The sequence below is a fragment of the Canis aureus genome, chromosome 28 (assembly GCF_053574225.1).
Source record: "Canis aureus isolate CA01 chromosome 28, VMU_Caureus_v.1.0, whole genome shotgun sequence".
In the NCBI taxonomy this organism is placed as follows: Eukaryota; Metazoa; Chordata; class Mammalia; order Carnivora; family Canidae; genus Canis; species Canis aureus.
The window spans coordinates 25,411,726-25,430,330 of record NC_135638.1 but is presented as its reverse complement, the minus strand read 5'-3'; the positions used below and the strand labels follow the sequence as shown (position 1 = coordinate 25,430,330).

The following is an 18,605-nucleotide window of genomic DNA, read 5'->3' as shown; positions in this document are numbered from 1 at the left end:
TACCATCCTTGAAAACAAACTTTGGGGACATCTGGGTGGCTTAGCGGTTGAGGGCCTCCCTTTGGCCCAGGGAGTGATCTGGAATCCTGGGATCAAATTCCATGTTGGGCTCCCTGAATGGAGCCTGCTTCTCCCTCTGCCTGTGTCTCTCATGAACAAATAAATTAAATCTTAAGAAAAAAAAGCGAAAACAAACTGGTTCCACCCTTGGGACTTAAAGGATGTATTAACACTGACTTTTCTGTGTATATACGTTCAGTGCTTATATTTGCCTTAAATTCAATTTATATAGTAATGACTTTTTGCAGAGATTCATTACAACATTAGGACTTTATTCTATAGTTATCTAAACCCAAGCATTCTTATCCTGGGATTCATGGATACTTAGAGATAAGTCTAGGGGCTCATGAATCTCTAAAATATATAAACATTTTTATATGTATGTGCTTTATAAAACCTTTTTTATAGACAAATGAATGGTACATTTTATGAAGTATGTCTTATAGGTTTATGACCCCTAGAAAAAGTTAATTATCATGCTGAATTAATTTATGTACCAAAGGAGAAAAACATTGGTTCCCAAGCAATGCTAAATAAGAGGAATGATATAAAAATATATTTTTGATTTTTTGATTTTTTAAGATTTTATTTATTTGTTCATGAGAGACACAGAGAGAGGCAGATACATAGACAGAGGGAGAAGCAGACTCCCCACAGGGAACCTGATGAGGGACTCGATCCCAGGACCCTGGGATTACTCACCCAGGCCAAAGGCAGACACTCAACAGCTAAGCCACCCAGGTGTCCCAAAATATTTTCGTTTTTAATTTGCTTTATCTTTTACATTCTCCTTTTACTTTTTTTTAAGTTTTGGGGTTTTTTGGTTTTTTTAAAGTAATCTCTACACCCAGCATGGATCTCAAACTAGCAATTCCAAGATCAAGAGTCACATGCTCTACTGACTGAGTCAGCCAGGTGTTATCTTTTACATTCTTCTTATTCTATAATTAAAAGCATTCTTGATAAAAAAAAAAAAAAAAACTAGCACACATTTTTTTATGTACTGTAACGAAAAATTGCTGCAAATTTTAGTATGGCATGCCATCAAAATTGTTAAGATGCACCTAGATTTCAATAAAACAAAAATGTGTGTCTTTGAACTTAAGAACTATGTTATTATAATATTAAGGACTCTTGTAGTAGAATATGGCAATTTTGGTAACTGTTTTGTCAAGACTTTCTTGAAGCATTTAAGAAAACGTTTGCTGAGGAAAATAAAACTCTGTGAAGATTTTTTTCCTTTAGTTTTTGTTTTCAGAATGAATTTGTTAGGTATATTTGATTTTTATTTATTTGAGGGAGAGACAGAGAGTGAGAGAGAGAGCAAGCACAAGTGGCAGGGGGGAGTGGGCAGGCAGAGGGAGAGGGAGTAGACTCCCCACCAAGCAGGTAGCCCAGTGCAGGACTCAATCCCAGAACCCTGAGATCATGACCTGAGCTGAAAGCAGATACTTAACCGACTGAGCCACCCATGTGTTCCTGATTTGTAAGTCTTAAGCAAAAAATCAATGTTAAGAGATCCTTAAGTGTTACTTTAAACATAGTAGGAAATTGAAAAAAAAAAAAAAAGGAAAAAGGGAAAAAAATAGCAGGAAATTGATTCCTACTCAAGTACATTTTTCTTGGATGCAAAAACCAATAGGTTGTGCTGGGACAGAGGGCAAAGGGAAGAATTAAGGAAAACTTCCAAGTTTCTACCTTGAGCAATTAAGTGGGTCATGGAACTATTTACCAAGACTAGGAAAAAAAAAAGGGTTGGGTGATAAACCAAATTATGGATTTAAGTTTGAGGGATCCTACAGAGATACCAATAGAGAGAAGAATCTGGAGTTTAGATGAGAGTTCTAATTTAGAAATTTAATTTGGGGGGCGGAATCCCTGGGTGGCTCAGTGGTTTGGTGCCTGCCTTTGGCCCGGGGCATGATCCTGGAGTCCTGGAATTGGTCCCGGGATTGAGTCCTGCGTCGGGCTCCCTGCATGGAGCCTGCTTCTCCCTCCTTCTGTGTCTCTGCCTCTCTCTCTCTCTCTCTCTCTCTCTCTCATGAATAAATAAATAAATAGGGCAGCCCCAGTGGCTCAGCGGTTTGGCGCCGCCTTCAGCCCAGGGCATGATCCTGGAGACCTGGGATTGAGTCCCATGTTGGGCTCCGTCCATGGAGCCTGCTTCTCCCTCTGCCTGTGTCTCTGCCTCTCTCTCTCTCTGTCTCTCATGAATAAATAAATAAAATTTAAAAATAATAATAATAATAAATAAATAAATAAATCTTTAAAAAAAGAAATTTAATTTGGGAATCATCAGCAGAGAGATGGTACTCATCACTGTGGAATGGATGAAATTCTCAGAAATCCCCTAGAGAAAGACTTTATACAAAGAACTTCAGGTGCTCACTTTAGCAGCACATATACTAAAGTTGGAACGATACAGAGAAGATTAGCATGGTCCCTGCGCAAGGATGATAGTCAAATTCATGAAGTGTTCCATTTTTTTCTCTCTCATGAAAATAAATAAATCTTCAAAAAAAGGTTTTTTTTCAAAACGCTTCAGGACTGCCCTTGAAGAATTTCCACATTTAGAAATGGAGTTGAGGAGGAAGAGAAACTAAAAAAGACTGAGAAGTAGGAGCTAAAATGTGGAAAGAAAATCAAGTGTAGTTATAAATGATTAGATTTGGCAATCTAAAGGATATAGGTGGCCATCATCAGTGCTACTTCAAAGGGTTGGTATTTGGGTGGGATAAGAAGTGAGGATATGGAAATAGCACACAGACAACTTTGAGATGTTTGACTATAAAGATGAGGAAAAACAATGGGTAGAGAAGGATGTGTGGTCCAAGAAAAGATTTTCTTAAAGACAATAGGTCTTATGATGTGCAATAGAGAGTAAACTAATGATACTACAGATACTAAAAAAATGAGAGGATGAAATCCAGAGTACATGTGAAAGATATTGGTCTCTAGTAGAAAAGTCACTTCATGGGATGCCTGAGTGGGTCAGTGGTTGAGCATCTGTCTTCGGCTCAGGGCGTGGTCCCAGGATCCGGGATCTGGGATCCAGGATCCAGGATCGAGTCCCACATCTGGCTCCTTGCAGGGAGCCTGCTTCTCGCTCTGCCTTTGTCTCTGCCTCTCTCTGTGTATGTCTCATGAATAAATACATAAAATCTTAAAAAAAAAAAAGTTCATTTTATAAGACAGAAGACAAATGGACATAGAATCAGGTCTATAGATTTGGTCATAGACTCTACACGAGGTCACCAGCTAAAACGCTTGAGAAGAATGGAATATAATAGTTGCATTGTAGGGGACAGAAGAACACTTGTGCTAGACAAACCCAGCAGGGTCTTCTGGCAGTGCAAGTGCCTACCATCTGAGGTTTTTGTGATTCATTTAAAGTGAAACCAAGAAATGCCAATTAGGTGATTCTCTGCCTAACAGCCCAGAGTGCAGACATAAAGTAAATAGTTGGGTTCATGCAGAGTTCAGGTTTTGATAGGGGAGTGTGACAGGCAAAGGACAAGGGAGTTGAGGGACCGGCTTGGGAAAGAATCTTAAATAGGTTAAAAGAGGGAAGTGAATTGAAGGAAGCCAATTGGAGGTTTCAGAGAGTCCAAGAAACTAGAAGTATAAGAGGTAGTGTAGGGAAGGGGGACATTTGAACTCATGGCTTTGAAATAAGTTTTTGGTGATTTCAGTTTCCTATGACCTTTCTATGCATAGTGGAGGGAAAAGGGAAAAGGTCAAGACAGAGAGGTCTGGAATTAAATGGGTAATTCACATGGAAATCACTGAATGGCAAGTATTAGGGAAGAGAGGAAGATTGTGAGCCATGTGCTAACAATTGGTTGTTGACTTTACCATGGAAGGCAAAGGGTAATAAAGCCCAAGTGGCACTGGGCATTAGAGGAAAGATTTATTTATTTATTTATTTATTTATTTATTTATTTATTTAGGAAAGATTTTTTTAAAGAGTTTTAATCATTTTTTTAAAAAATGATTTTATTTATTCATGACAGACACAGAGAGAGAGGCAGAGACATAGGCTGAGGGAGGAGCAGGCTCCGTGCAGGGAGCCCAGTGTGGGACTCAATCCCCCAACTCCAGGATCACACCCTGAGCCAAAGGCAGATGTTCAACCACTGAGCCACCCAGCCGTCCCTAGGGGAAAGATTTTTATGAAGAGGAAAGCAGGGGTGAGAATGGTTTGGTAGCAGCAAAGGGGCAGCAAGTTAGGCACTGTCTCTGTCTTGTGATACTAAGGTATGAGGGGTGTTTTGAGAAAAAGCAACTTCATTTGAGAACGCCAAAGGGAAGAAAGCAGTGTTCTCAAGGGACAGCAAAGATTCAGGTAAGCTAAAGAGAGTAGTAAAGGGGGCAGTCACAGAAGTCTGAGGCTATATAAATGTTTACTGACGACAGACCGCTCTAAAAGAGAGGCACTGTCTGCTTGGCTAGCAGCTGTACGCCTGGCCAGTCACAGTAGTCATTCAGTGAATCAACAATGAAACAGGAGTTTACTCCCACAGTAATAGCCAAAGGTTTTTTTTCTTTTAAATTGTGGTAAAATACACATAACATTTACTATCTTAACCATTTTCAAGTGTACAGTTCAGTGGTCCATTTGCATTGTTGCCTCCATCCATCTCTATAACCTTTTCATTTTCCCAAACTGAACTCTGTACCCATTAAACCGTAACTCCCCAATCTCAACTTTCCCCAGGCCCTGGCAACCACTGTTCTATTTTGATAAAATTGACTTCCCTTTGTACTTCATATAAGTAGAATCATGTGTTTGTCCTATTTTGTCCTGCTTACTTCATTTTGTATGTCCTCAAGGCTTATCCATGTTGTAGCATGCATTAGAATTTCTTTCTTGTTCAAGATTGAATGTTCTATTCTGTGTATGTATGTATACACACACACATGCACACACATTTTGTTTATCCATTCATCCAACAATGGACCTTAGGTTGTTTCCACATTTGCCTATGATGAATAATGCTATTAACATGAGTATACACTTAGCTCTTTGAAACCTTGCTTTCAGTTCTTTTGGGTATATACCCATAAATGAAATTGCTGGGTCATATAGTAATTTTTTGGATAAACCACCATACTGTTTTCTATAGGGGTTGTACCACTTTATATTCCCGCCAACAGTACACAAGCACACCAATTTTCTTTACAACCTTGCCAACATTTGCTTTTTTTTTTTTTTTGGTAGTAGCCATCTTTATGGGTGTGAGGCAGTATCTCACAGCATTTTCCTAATGATTAGTGATATTGACCATCTTTTTATGTGCTTATTGGCTACTTGTATATCTTCTTTGGAAGAATGTTCTCTTTTGCTCATTTTTGAATTGGGTTTTCTTGTTGAGTTGTAGACCCCCTATCAAATATGATTTCCAATTATTTTCTCCCATTCTATGGGTTGCCTTTTACTGTGTTAATTGTAGCATTCGATGCACCAGTTTTTTATTTTGACGTGGTCTAAATTACCTGTTTATTCTTGTTGCCTATGCTTGTAATATTCTTTTTTTTTTTCAAAGATTTTATTTATTTATTCATGATAGTCACAGAGAGAGAGAGAGAGGCAGAGACACAGGCAGAGGGAGAAGCAGGCTCCATGCAGGGAGCCCGACGCGGGATTCGATCCCGGGTCTCCAGGATCGCGCCCTGGGCCAAAGGCAGGCGCTAAACCGCTGCGCCACGCAGGGATCCCTATGCTTGTAATATTCTAGAAATCACTGCCACATCCAATGTCATGAAGTATTTCCTCAATCTTGTTTTAGTTATGTTTAGGTCTATAAGGTACGGGAACAACTTCATTCTTTTTCGTACGGATATTCTTTTCCCAGTACACTTGCAAACTGGTCTTTGTTTCCCCATTGGTCTTGGCACCTGTATCAAAGATCATTTAACCATGTATTTGAGGGGTCATTTCCAGGCTTTTTCTAGTCCATAGGCTTATGTCTTACTTTATTTCAATGGTTTTAAATAGAGAAACATACAATGATGTCTTTATCCTCAATCATCCACTTAATCTTTATCAAAAGTTTCCCTACCTTCTGATACCTTCTCTCCCCTACTTCTTCCACCTCCTCACGTCATTATTCAGGTTCAAAATGTAATGACTAGGTCAACAGATTTCTGTAGTTCCTAAACTTTGTTTTTTTAAAGACTTTATTTATTTATTCATGAGAGACAGAGAGGCAGAGGGAGAAGCAGGCTCCATGCAGGGAGCCCAATGTGGGACTTGATCTCAGGACTCTAGGATCACGTCCTGGGCCAAAGGCATACACTCAACTGCTGAACCACCTAGGTGTCCCACTAGTTCCTAAACTTTAAAATGTGATCATCATACTTCTTGGCACTTTTAAGCTTGTGCACATACTGAAACTTTCAGGAGTCTCAAAATCAAGTCAGCTTTATTTTTTTTATTAAAGATTTTATTTATTTATTCATGAGAATACACAGAGAGGAGAGAGAGGCAGAGGGAGAAGCAGGCTCCATGCAGAGAGCCTGACGCGGGACTCGATACAGGGTCTCCAGGATCATGCCCTGGGCTGAAGGCGGCGCTAAACTGCTGAGCCACCTGGGCTGCCCTCGAGTCAGCTTTAAATGATTATGGAAATATTCTACTAAATAGACCAGAACCTAATTCTTTAAATTTTTTTTAATTCTTTAATTTTTAAAAGATTTTATTTATTCATGAGACAGAGGCAGAGGCAGAGGGAGCAGGGTCCATGCAAGGAGCCCACTGTGGGACTTGATCCTTGGACTCCAGGATCATGTCCTGAGCCAAAGGCAGGCGCTAAACCGCTGAGCAACCCAGGCATCCCCAGAACCTAATTTTAAAACTTTAGTTGAAAACATGGTTTCACATTTAGCACTTCAAGGACTTCTTTACACTGGTTTCCTTCTTTACTTAGGGGCCACTGTATTTTGTGTTGCTCCAAGTGCAGTATTTCCATTTGAATTGTATAATGAAGAGTATTTAGAGCAGAGGGATATCTATTTGACTCAATGCCAACAGCAGCTCCAGCAGTTTATTGCCACATATGGACCTGGGACAGCTATTTTCACTAGTGATGAATAAGCAATCGGAGGACAATATTTTCTTCATATTTAAGCAGTGAAAAGGGACTTTGAAGTAATGCTTCAGGTACTACTATGTACAGTAATGCATTAGAATGCTATCTTAAATGTATGAAAGATAGTCTCAATATGAATTTAGAAATTAAGCAATGTAAAAAATGGGTCACTTTTATGTAATTCCCTCTATTTGTCACAAGATGGCAATAATACTTTAAATGAGAATATTTACCTACAAATAAGTTATTTTTTTTTTCAAATTAAGTTATTTTAAACCATTTTTCTTGCACCTGAGAACCTGACAAATGGAGTAAATAACAGCAATTTATATAAACAGAAGCCTCAAACTGAAGGATGTTTCATATTTTATTACATATCATTACGTCTATTATAGTTTTGGAAGCCCTAATTATGAAGTCAGGGAAAGCTTGGTATTTCCCATATTTTATAAGCCAAGTTAAATGATAATTTAAGTCAAATCAAGGAGCAAGAATTGGCTTTTTAAACCTAACTGGTTATAAGAAAGTTACCAAAGGCAAAGAAACCAATTTGCAAATCCAGTCTGTTTTCGGAGGGAAGAGTTCTACTCTGAATGGTGAGGAAAATATACTTAAGTTGTAAAATCCACAAATCCTTTTAATTTTTCAAAGGCTTAATAGAAATTCTAAAATAAATAACCCTGATTCTTTAGAAACTGTTATCTCAGGGAACTTAACCATACAGATGGACAGGTCTCTCTACAGACCTTTGACAAGTCATTCAGTAGTGATTATTCACTAGTCCCAGAAACCTATATTCCATTTTAAGAAAGTAAAGCTAGTTTTTAAAAAACAATTTATATATTACAGTTCTGTAATTCTAGTTAAAACCTTATCTTGTGGCTTTTTGTTGCTATACAGGTTTTGTACTGTTTGACTTGTAATACTGAAATTATAACCTGGATAAAAGCAAGTAATTTTATATATTGTGACTCAATAGGGTTGAAAAGTAAGATTTACCTAAGTCTTCAGTTAGGAATTCAGTTTTAGAATTATTGTAAATCCTCAAGTCCTGGACAGACTAGACTGTCCAGTCACTATTTTCCTTAATGTAACATACTTGTACTGGCATCAGGATTATTTTTTTCCAGAGCAATTAATGTTTTTAATTTTTTTTCATTAACATTTATTCATGAGAGAGAGAACAAGGGAGGGGGGAGCAGAGAAACCTAAGTTGACTCCACACTCAGGACAGAGCCTGACACGGGGCTTGATCTCACAACCCAAGCAGAAACCAAGAGTTGGATACCCAATCAACCGTACCACCCAGGCACCTCAGGATTACTTTTTTTATTCAAAGGTAAAAACAAAGAATAAAATAAGATTTAATCTTAAACTCTGTAGGTCACAGGTATAATCTTTACTTGTAAGGGATAATTCATTAAGGTGGTTAGGAGATTCTAAATACTCGTTTTTAGGTATAGTAGCGGGTTCTTAAGGGGAGGTGTCCATGGTTATCTAGTTTGCTGAAATCCCCTAAGGCAAGAAAAGGCAGGAGAAGTGGAGGTACTGGACTGTTTCCCCAGCTGACTGCCCCCTCAAAGGTTGTCATTCCACAAATGAGCTAGTTATTGACAAGAACATACTATCCTTAAAGTATGTTAAAAACAGTCTGACTAGTAATTATAAGAATCGAACTGTTTAAACATTTGATATATTTTAAAGATTAATACTTTATTGCCTAGCAATTATAAGTATTCAAACATGTATTTTTCTATAACTTATTGTGAGGTGATCAATGTTAAATAAAATATTAATTTTCAACATGTTTCGATTCATCTCTTCTTGACCAATTCTTCATTTTTCCTTCCAATTGCATGCCTCTAGGAAAAAAAAAATCAGAAACCAATAGTGAAAATCATTCCATAGTCAAAATCAAATGAACTCTTACTCCTGATACACACAGGCAACATTAACAGGAAATGGCCCTAGCCCTTTGTTCAGATCCTTTTGAATTATTAGTAGCTGTGATTGCGTGACAAATTTTAATTACTTACTTGAAGCAACGAAGAATTTCAATCACAAAAGTTATGGATGAGAATATTCATCTGCAGCTACCTATATGCTGAAAAGAACATTTCACTCATTAAAAAAATTTTTTTTTAATTTATTTATTTATGATAGTCACAGAGAGAGAGGCAGGCTCCATGCACCAGGAGCCCAATGTGGGATTCGATCCCCGGTCTCCAGGATTGCGCCCTGGGCCAAAGGCAGGCGCTAAACCGCTGGGCCACCCAGGGATCCCACTCATTTTAATAAAAAATTGTATCATACTTGAGTAGTTCACATAAATATTATAGGCTACTGGCATCTCAGTCTTAAAATTATTTCTTCAAAGAAACCCTCAGCTGGGTAAACGGCAAAAAATAATTTAAGTCATCATTGTGCCAGTTTTTAACCTATGTAAAAAATGTATTAAACATTTTTGGTACTGCTCTTCATAACAGTACCACAAATACATTTAAAAAAGCACAATTAACATGAACTTTTGGTACCTCATTACATGCAGTTACGCTCCTAGTGTTTTATCACGGCCATCCTCTAAGTGGTTTCTGGAAAACAGGACAACCTTCATTCATCTTCACGTCACAGGCTCTGTTGCACAGGGAAATTAAAATATTTTGAGTGCTCATTTGTACTTGAATCTGCTTGTTTGGCATCTTACATGTAAGAACGATCCAGTAAGATGTTTTCCCCTTCTTGTCAGAAACCATAAACATATTTGTGACCTTCCTGACTCCCAGAATAACTTTTTAATAAAAACTACTAAAACCGAGGCCATATACTGGAACAATTTTCTGTTAACACATTTTTTAAGGAACAAAGTACTTTCTGCTTAATTCTACTTTTTTGGGGTAGTCAAAACAGATAAACCCAAATTTAAATTTCTATTAGTACTTTTGACTGTTTAGGCCCTAATAATTCCATAAATGATCCTTCCAAGCTGGAAATGGGCTTATTAGCATGGACAGAAAAAACGGTGTATACAATGTTCTTTACCTTGGCAGTATCGATTTTAAGACATGATGGTCCTAATGAGTACCTAACCATTGCTTTTCTGTCTCAGAGCTTGACAAGGAGATGAGTCAGGTTAAAGGTTACACATATAGAAACAAGTGTGCAGACTTCCAACTAAAGCATCACAATGGCAAATCTAATACAGCTTTAAAGCAGATACATTATGTTGGCATCATTATTGGACAGTTTTGTAGAATTAAATCCCAGGTTGCCTGAAAGCACACTTAGGTAGTGCAAAGGGAACCGCCAGGGCCACAGATCATATCCCACAGCACCCCAGGAGGATAAAGCATTGAACCAGACAGCTACTGGAGATGATTTATGAAGACACATCAAATGTTGGACCTTGCAAAACAATTTATCATTTTCAAGTCTGGAAATAATTTCACATAATCAATATTAGGAACACAAACTATTAGTTATGAATAATTCCAAAGGGAAGAGTTCAGTGTAATGAGATTCAATGCATAATCCCATTTGTGTAAAGCCTACAAGAATGTTTAGGGACACATGTTTGTTTGTTTAAGATTTTATTCATCTCTTCATGAGACACAGGCAGAGGGAGAAGCAGGCTCCTCACAAGGAGCCCGATGTGGGACTCAGATCCCGGGTCTCCAGGATCAGCCCCTGAGACAAGTGACTGGATACAAATGCCCAGATGACAGGCACCCAGGATGGAAGGCAGGACAACGGGATAGGGAAGAAAGGAGATGCCGTCATATTATAAAAAAAATCACAGTTCTTACATGGCTTGGTGGGCTCTATTTATTATGCTGCAGGAATTACCTGTATTACCAATATTTTTACCAATAAAAATAGGACTCAAGTCCCTTAAGCCTCAAAATTAAGATGACTAATACCAAATATAAACTACTTTTGGCCATCACAACTGCCCAGAGGACAGTAACATATTTGGGGGAGACAACAAAAAAACCACAGGCTTACACCCAGTCTCATCAATGAAGTATTCATTAATAACCTGTGGAATTGGCAACGGTTTTCCAGTCTCCCAGCTGTTGACCAGTTTCTTCTGTATTATGTCCCAATTATGTCCCGAAACACATCCAGAGAAGGCAAACACCTACGGGCGGGGCAGGCCTTCGGCCTGGGGCGGGGCAGCCGGACACTCCGTTCTCCGGTTTCAACACCACGTCTTTAGGGCGTATTGACCAAGGAAGACTCACAAATGCTAATTCCTACCAGAATTGTTACTGCTGTCAACGGTTTTAAAGCCAATCCGAAAACACAGTTCATTCCGCAAAGCTGGTCTTACCCCAGAGACAGTCCCTTCCCCCTTGTAGAAGATGCTCCTTCGCGAGGGCAAGTGCTCACCCCCGCAGGAGACCCTAAGCCGTCCAGGCCGCACCAGGCTTGGCTGGGAAACCGGGGGGCTCCGCAGAAGCGCCGCGAGGAGCGCCGCACGCACCCGCCGCACCCGCCGCCGCCTCGGAACCACCCGAACCCGAGGGCCCCCGATGAATCTTTGAGCTTACAACAGCTGAAAGCGGAGTCTACTACGGGGAGGAGTAAGACTCCCGTCGGGTTACTCAGAAAATGCGGCCGAGCCAAGCACCGGGAAGTTAGGTGGGGCCGCGTCGACTGAGGGCGGCGGACAAGGAGACCGCGGCCTCCAGAGACCACCTCGCGCCACGCGGCGGAGGCCCCGGACGCCCCAGGGCAGCAAGCCCGAGGCACTGAGTCGGGCTCCCGGCAGGAACGGGGGCAACTAAGACCGCGAGGACTCCCACCTCGAAGAGCCCAGCGACTGGCCCGCAGACGCTGCCGCCGGGCCCGCTCGGCGACGGTGCCTCGAGGACCCTCCGCCATCGCCGGCCGCGCGCAAAAGAAAGCCCAGCTCCTTCCGGCGGGCGGTTGGCGCTCCGGGCCCCGCCCCTTCCGGGCCTTTGCCCCGCCTCTGCGAGGGGCGGGGCCCTAGCGGCGGAGCCGGGCTGAGCGCTGGGGCCCGGGTCTCTGTTCAGGAGCCTGTTCTAACCTTTGCTATTGATATTTGTGTTTTGCGTGTTTTTTGTTTTTTTTTTTCTTTCTCTTGTTTCTCTCAGTCATTTTATATACTGAGTCTTGGCTGCAAAGCTATAGGCTTTCGAGACAGGTGGATGACCCTGTTGCCAGAAAGAATATACATGAAAGCATGTAATTAACTTGAATCAGTAAAAGACACATCCTTCCTTCAAAAACTGAAAGTCTAAGAAATTCATATAAAATATATTTGCCTCAAAGAAACATGGTGTATAACTCTAAACCTTGCAAAAACAATTGTGGTTATACTCGCTTTACCAAAGGATTTCTCTTTATATAATTTTTTTTTTTTTAAGATTTTATTTATTTATTTAGAGAGACACACAGAGAGAGGCAGAGACACAGGCAGAGGGAGAAGCAGACTCCCTGCGGGGACCCCGATGCTGGGACCCCAGGATCACCCCAGAGCTGAAGGCAGGTGCTCAACCACTGAACCATCTGGGTGCCCCCTAGTTGTTTCACATTCTTCGTAACAGTTGGTATGATCAGTCCTCTTACTTTAGACATTCAAATAGGTGTGTACTGATATTTCATCATGCTTTTAATTTGCCTTTCCCTGAAGAATATTAAGTATCTTTTTAAATGTTTATTTGCTATTTGATATCATTTTCAAGTATTTTCTCCCAGTCTCTAAACTTGTCTTTTCATTAATAGTGTCATTCAAATAGAAGTTTCCATTTGATGAAAAACAATTTATTAATTTTTTTCTCATATGGATTTGGCTTTAGCTGTTATGTTTAAGAAACTTTACATAACTCAAACTTCTGGAAAGTCCTTCCCCTCCCCCAACCATAGACCAATTCAGTTATTCCTCTTGAAAATAAATATGTCCTTCTCAGGACACAGGTCACGCCACCAGGTTCATCAAATGACTGTTTCTATCCAAGATTCAGAGCTATGTCCATACAGATTATGTCATGAATTTTGCCCAAACCCAATAAGGCCCCTCAACATTGAAAGACTCATCCTGGGGCACCTGAGTGGCTCAGTCGGTTGAGCATCTGACTCTTGATTTTGGCTCAGGTTATGATCTCATGGTTTTGAGACTGAGCCTTGCATTAGGCACCATGCTCCGCAGGGAGCCTGCTGGAGATTCTCTCCCTCTGCTCCTCCAGCTAGTTGCGCTCTCTCTGTTTCAAATAATCTTAAAAAAAAAGAAAAGAAAAGAAAAAAAGAAAGAAAAGACTCCTCCTAATCGAGAGTCTCAAAAACCTCATAAATATCCTGCCATTGCCCTTCCCTTTCTTTTTTTTTTTTTAAATATTTTATTTATTTATGACAGACAGAGAGGGAGAGAGAGGCAGAGAAGGAAGCAGGCTCCATGCATGGGACTCGATCCGGGGTCTCCAGGATCCAGCCCTAGGGTGAAGGCCACGCTAAACCACTGAGCCACCGGGGCTGCCCTGCTCTTCCCTTTCTAAAATGCTATCAACACTGTCAAGGCAATAGTCTCCGTTACTTCCCTTATCCTTCCCTCCTTAGAAGATTTTGTGATAAGCAATGAATTTGACTTTGTTCTACCAACAGGTTATTTGGGTGGTCTTTTCAAGGAGTCAGCAGTCTCAGCAGTCAAAAATAAATAGAAAGAAAGAAAAGGAAAGGAAAAGAAAGTAAAGAAAAGAAATCTCCAAAAGCATAGGCAAAGAAGAGTATCCATCCACATCCACATTGTGTCTGTGTGTGTATCTGTGTAGGTGTGTGTTTTAAACAACCTAAATATCTGGAGACTTGTAAAATGAATTACAAAACAACCAAACAATAGGATGGAAATTCTATTTTTGTCTCTCAAATTTATTTACCCCCTTTTCCAGACTATTTCAGCCCATTTCTCCCCAAACCCCCTCTCTTGTCTCCCCCACATCATAGCTTATAACTTACTAGCTTTAAGAGAATACAAAGTAATTTAAACAGAAAAAAAGGTTTTTTTTTTAATTTAAATGCAATTTGCCAACATATAACACCCATCAAGTGTTCATCCCATCAAGTGCCCTCCTCAAGTGCCCGTTACCCAGTTACCCCATCCCCCCACCCACCTCCCCTCCAGTAACTCTCAGTTTGTTTCCCAGAGTTAGGAGTCTCTTATGGTTTGTCTTCCTCTGTAATTGTTCCCCATTCAGTTTCCCCTCCTTCCCTTATGCTCCTTTTCACTATTTCTTATATTCTACATGTGAGTGAAACCATATGATGGTTGTCTTTCTCTGATTGCCTTTTTCACTCAGCATAATACCCTCCAGTTCCATCTGTGTCGATATAGATTGTAGGTATTAATCCTTTCTGATGACTGAGTCATATATATCACATCTTCTTTATCCATTCATCTGTTGAAGGACATCTTGGCTCTTTCCACAGTTTGGCTATTGTGGACATTGCTGGTATAACATTGGGGTGTGAGTGTCCCATCATTTCACTACAACTGTATCTTTGGGGTGAATACTAAACAAGAAAATGTAATATAAAGATTTAACTGTAGGGGTGCCTGGCTGGCTCAGTAGGAGGAGTATGCAACTCTTGATCTCAGGGTCATGAGTTTGAGCCCATGTTCAGCGTAGAGGTCACTCTAAATGAATAAATAAATAAATAATTTTTTAAAAAATAATTAACATAATAAAAGATTATCTGTTAAGAGAAAAAGAAAATTTTAAAGAATATGGAAATAACATATCAGAGCTGCCACCCTCTCTGACCTGAGGCAGAACCTAGTAAGGAACAGATTTGGAGGAGGCCACTCCAGACTTGTGGCTAAGTTCTGCCCTCTGGATTGCTGACGGAGGCCACTCACAGGAAGGTGCTACGTGCTGCCAGCCACAGTGTGCTGTAGGAACCTGTTGAGAGGAGCAAACCAGAAACAAGAGGAGCAGCTCCTCCTGCAATCTCCCTTCAATACCCTTTACTGACAAACCTTAACATTATGTGCCTGGCAAAAGAGAAATGTTTTTATGGCCCAAGTTCATTATCATAGAGCAGGTTATGTGGGGGTAGATCTAGAGACGAAAGACAGTAAATTGATAACTGGAATATGCTTTTTTTCTCCATCGAACAAAGACAAGCCACCAGATAGGAAACCACCATCCAGCTTGCACCCCTCTGTGCATCAGTACCCACTTTCTTTTTTTTTTTTTTTTAATTTTTTTTAATTTTTATTTATTTATGATAGTCACAGAGAGAGAGAGAGAGAGAGAGGCAGAGACATAGGCAGAGGGAGAAGCAGGCTCCATGCACCGGGAGCCCGATGTGGGATTTGATCCCAGGTCTCCAGGATCGCGCCCTGGCCCAAAGGCAGGCGCCAAACCGCTGCGCCACCCAGGGATCCCCCCACTTTCTTCTTCTGTCCTGTTACTGCCCAAAGTATTCCTCCTGTTAAAGGCTCTTGGTTCTGACCCTTCTTCCCTGCTCCAAGACGTGCCCTCAAGTATCCTCTCTCTTCTGCATTATCTATCTCTCCCTTACCCAATGGCCCATTCCAGCAGCATATAAACATGTTCCAGTCTCTTTACACTGTTTATTTATTAATTTTTGGCTGCCTAGTATCCATTCCCAATTCTTTTGATAAAAGCACATACTGATATTGCCCAAATTCATGTCTCTACCTCAGTCAGACCTCACCTCCAAACTAACACTCATATATCTTCCTACTTCACCATCTCCAGCGCTGAGAGTGGAGGCAGGTAATGAACCTAGACCTTACTTTTGATCTTTGATTTTCTTCTCTCTCTTTTTCTATTGAAGCTTTTGTATTTCTTCTTTCTCTCTAATGGAAACTTCATTTAAGTCATTTCTTGATAGGAAATGACTTAATATTTACTCCTTTAAACTTTGCTCTTAAAGTCAATGTAGAGACTCAGGGTTGCCGGATGACCTTGATTAGTGCAAATAACTTGGGGCGCCTGGGTGGTGCAACTGGTTAAGCCTCTGACTTCTGATTTTAGTTGAGGTTTTGATCTCAGAGTTGTGAACTGAAGCTCCATGTTGGGCTCCACACTAATAATAATAATAACATGAATGAATATTAATATGAATATGAGCAAATAATATGAACAACTTCCCATTTTGCTTAAAAATTATCCACTTGCATATATAGTCAACTGATTTTTGACAAGGGTGCTAAGACCATCCAATGGGGAAACAATAATCTTTTCAACAAATGGTCCTGAGAAAATGATATCTACATGCGAAAGAATGAAGTTGGCCCCTTACCCTACACTACATACAAAAATCAACTCAAGCTAGAGCAAAAACCTAAATATAAGAACTAAAACTATAGAACTCTTAGAAGAAAACAGGGCAATAGTTTCATCACTTTGGATTTAGGAATAATTTCTTGGATTTGACACCAAAAACACAGGCAACAAAAGGAAAAATAGATAAATTGGATTTGACTGAAATAAAAAAAAATTTGTGATTAAAAGGCACTGTCAAGAGAGTGAAAAGATACCCACAGAAAGGAAGAAAATATTTGCAAAGCGTAGATCTGATAAGGGATTAATATCCAAGATATATGGAGAACTCCTACTAAACTCGGCAATGAAAAAGCCAAACAACTCTGCAAAAATGGACAAAGGATATGACTAAACTCAGCAATGAAAAAGCCAAACAACTCTGCAAAAATGGACAAATGTCTTAGGAGACATTTCTCCAAAGAAGATATACGAGTGGCCAATAACCACATGAAAAAGCTGCTCAAATAACTACCTATGAGGGAAATGCAAATCAAAGCTGCAATGAAATACACTTCACACCTATTAGAGTGGTTATTTTCAAAACAGCAACAAAATAACAAATATTGGTAAGGATATGGAGAAATTAGAACCCTTGGATCATTGCCAGTGAGAATGTAAAATAGTGCAGCCACTGGGGAAAACAGTATGACAGTTCCTCAAAAAGGTAAACATAGAATTACCCTGTGATCCAGCAGTTCCACTTCAGGGTATATACCCAAAAAAATTGAAAACAGAGACTTAAATACTTGTACACCAAAGTTCATAGCAGCATTATTCATAATAACCAAAAGGTAGAAACTACCAAATATCCATTGATAGATGAATGAATAAATAAAATGGTGTATATAAAAGCAACTGCTAATAATGCATGCCTCTAGGGAGTGAAACTTGAGGTTTGTGGAGAAAGTGGTATTTTAATTTTTTATTGTATACCATTCTCTACCGTTTGGGTTTTCACCATGCATATGCAATTTTATAATTAAAATTTAATAATAATTATTAAAATAGTAACATTTTTTTCTTCAAACAACTGTAAAAATAGGCCATTTCTAAAATTTGTCCTTTAGGCTCATTATCACTCCTTCCTTCACCCTTGACCTGAATTATAAAAGGTGCTTGGCATTCTCCAGCAATGAGCACATCCCTGGGGGTCGCTGGTCTGCCAAGCTGCTGAACCAAGTTAATGTTGCTAGTTTGCAGCTACAACTAAAACCATTTCAAGGGAAAAGCTTTATGGTTTAAATCTGATATAGCAGTTTATCAAAAGCAACTTTTTAAAAAAGAGCCACTCTTTGACAGTATAACCAGGATTACCTTGGAAAATTTACATTTTGCTGATGGACCTATGTGTGGATTCAGGGCATGTAGGATATTATTTTCTCTTAAACTGTCAGAATCTATCGTCTGTACTTTACACATGTAAATCTCATTAGTAAATTAATACATTTGCCCTTCAGTCCTTTTTCATATTAGTGAATGATTTGGAGAACCTCCTAGTTCCTCTAGATGTTTGCAGCAGAAAATGAAGGTTGGAACTGGAAGGAAGTTGGCTATAATAACCTCATGTTTGTGCTCTCCTTTGCTCAGTAGTAAGCATGTCAAAATAGAGTTAATGCAAGAGAAATGTAAATGACCCTAGTCATAAATGCATGACTTTTATATATAAGATCCTTTTACCTCAGGCAAGATTATTTTTAAACATAATATTGACATTAACATAATCATAGCATTTATACCTCTCGTCAAGGTTAAAGTTCCAAATCTGTGAAAAATACATTAAATTGTCAGAAAATAGGGCACTGATCTGAATGAAAGTTGATTCTTAAACACTTGAAGTACATGAACTTTACTGAGATAATTTTGGTGAAAATTACCTAAATTACTTATGATTTCTGCCCGGATCTAAAATAATGAGTGGCTTTAATTGTCAATGTGAGACACTAGGGCTTTCCTTTTCTGGTGCAAGATTTAACTTTTATGTTAAGAGTGAGCCTTGCAAACAACTACTTAAATCCTTTGACAAATTCTAAGTATAATGGAATGTTATTAAAATTATTCAAGCCTGCCAATGGGACTGGAGGGGAAGTCTGCTAGGAGACTTCAGGGAAAGTTTTCTTCTTTGATGAAAAGACACAAATGGGAA

The 18,605-nt window shown here is 39.5% G+C and overlaps 1 protein-coding gene, 1 long non-coding RNA gene and 2 other non-coding genes across 11 annotated transcripts in view; 2 read left to right on the top strand and 2 right to left on the bottom strand.

Annotated features, from left to right (window-relative positions):
• Nucleotides 1-8,954, top strand: part of MCMDC2 (minichromosome maintenance domain containing 2) — a 39,009-nt gene extending 30,055 nt beyond the window's left edge. For 7 of the 8 annotated variants that reach the window (XM_077876717.1, XM_077876723.1, XM_077876721.1 and 4 more), the window contains one exon: nt 6,990-8,954. In XM_077876717.1, the coding sequence (XP_077732843.1) occupies nt 6,990-7,156 (167 nt within the window). In that variant the 3' untranslated portion in view covers nt 7,157-8,954. The remainder of the gene's footprint in view (nt 1-6,989) is intronic. The other variant, XR_013367230.1, reaches the window with a different exon arrangement.
• LOC144300694 (U6 spliceosomal RNA) lies at nt 2,442-2,548 on the top strand. Its single transcript, XR_013367497.1, has one exon. It is a non-coding gene; the product is annotated as a U6 spliceosomal RNA (small nuclear RNA).
• LOC144300545 (uncharacterized) lies at nt 8,839-12,100 on the bottom strand. Its single transcript, XR_013367231.1, has 4 exons — nt 11,957-12,100; nt 9,686-9,785; nt 9,188-9,255; nt 8,839-9,013 (listed from the first exon to the last, which is right to left on the bottom strand). It is a non-coding gene; the product is annotated as an uncharacterized LOC144300545 (long non-coding RNA).
• On the bottom strand, nt 9,494-9,582 carry LOC144300719 (small nucleolar RNA SNORD87). The gene has a single exon (XR_013367524.1). It is a non-coding gene; the product is annotated as a small nucleolar RNA SNORD87 (small nucleolar RNA).
• Nucleotides 12,101-18,605: the final 6,505 nt, after the last annotated feature.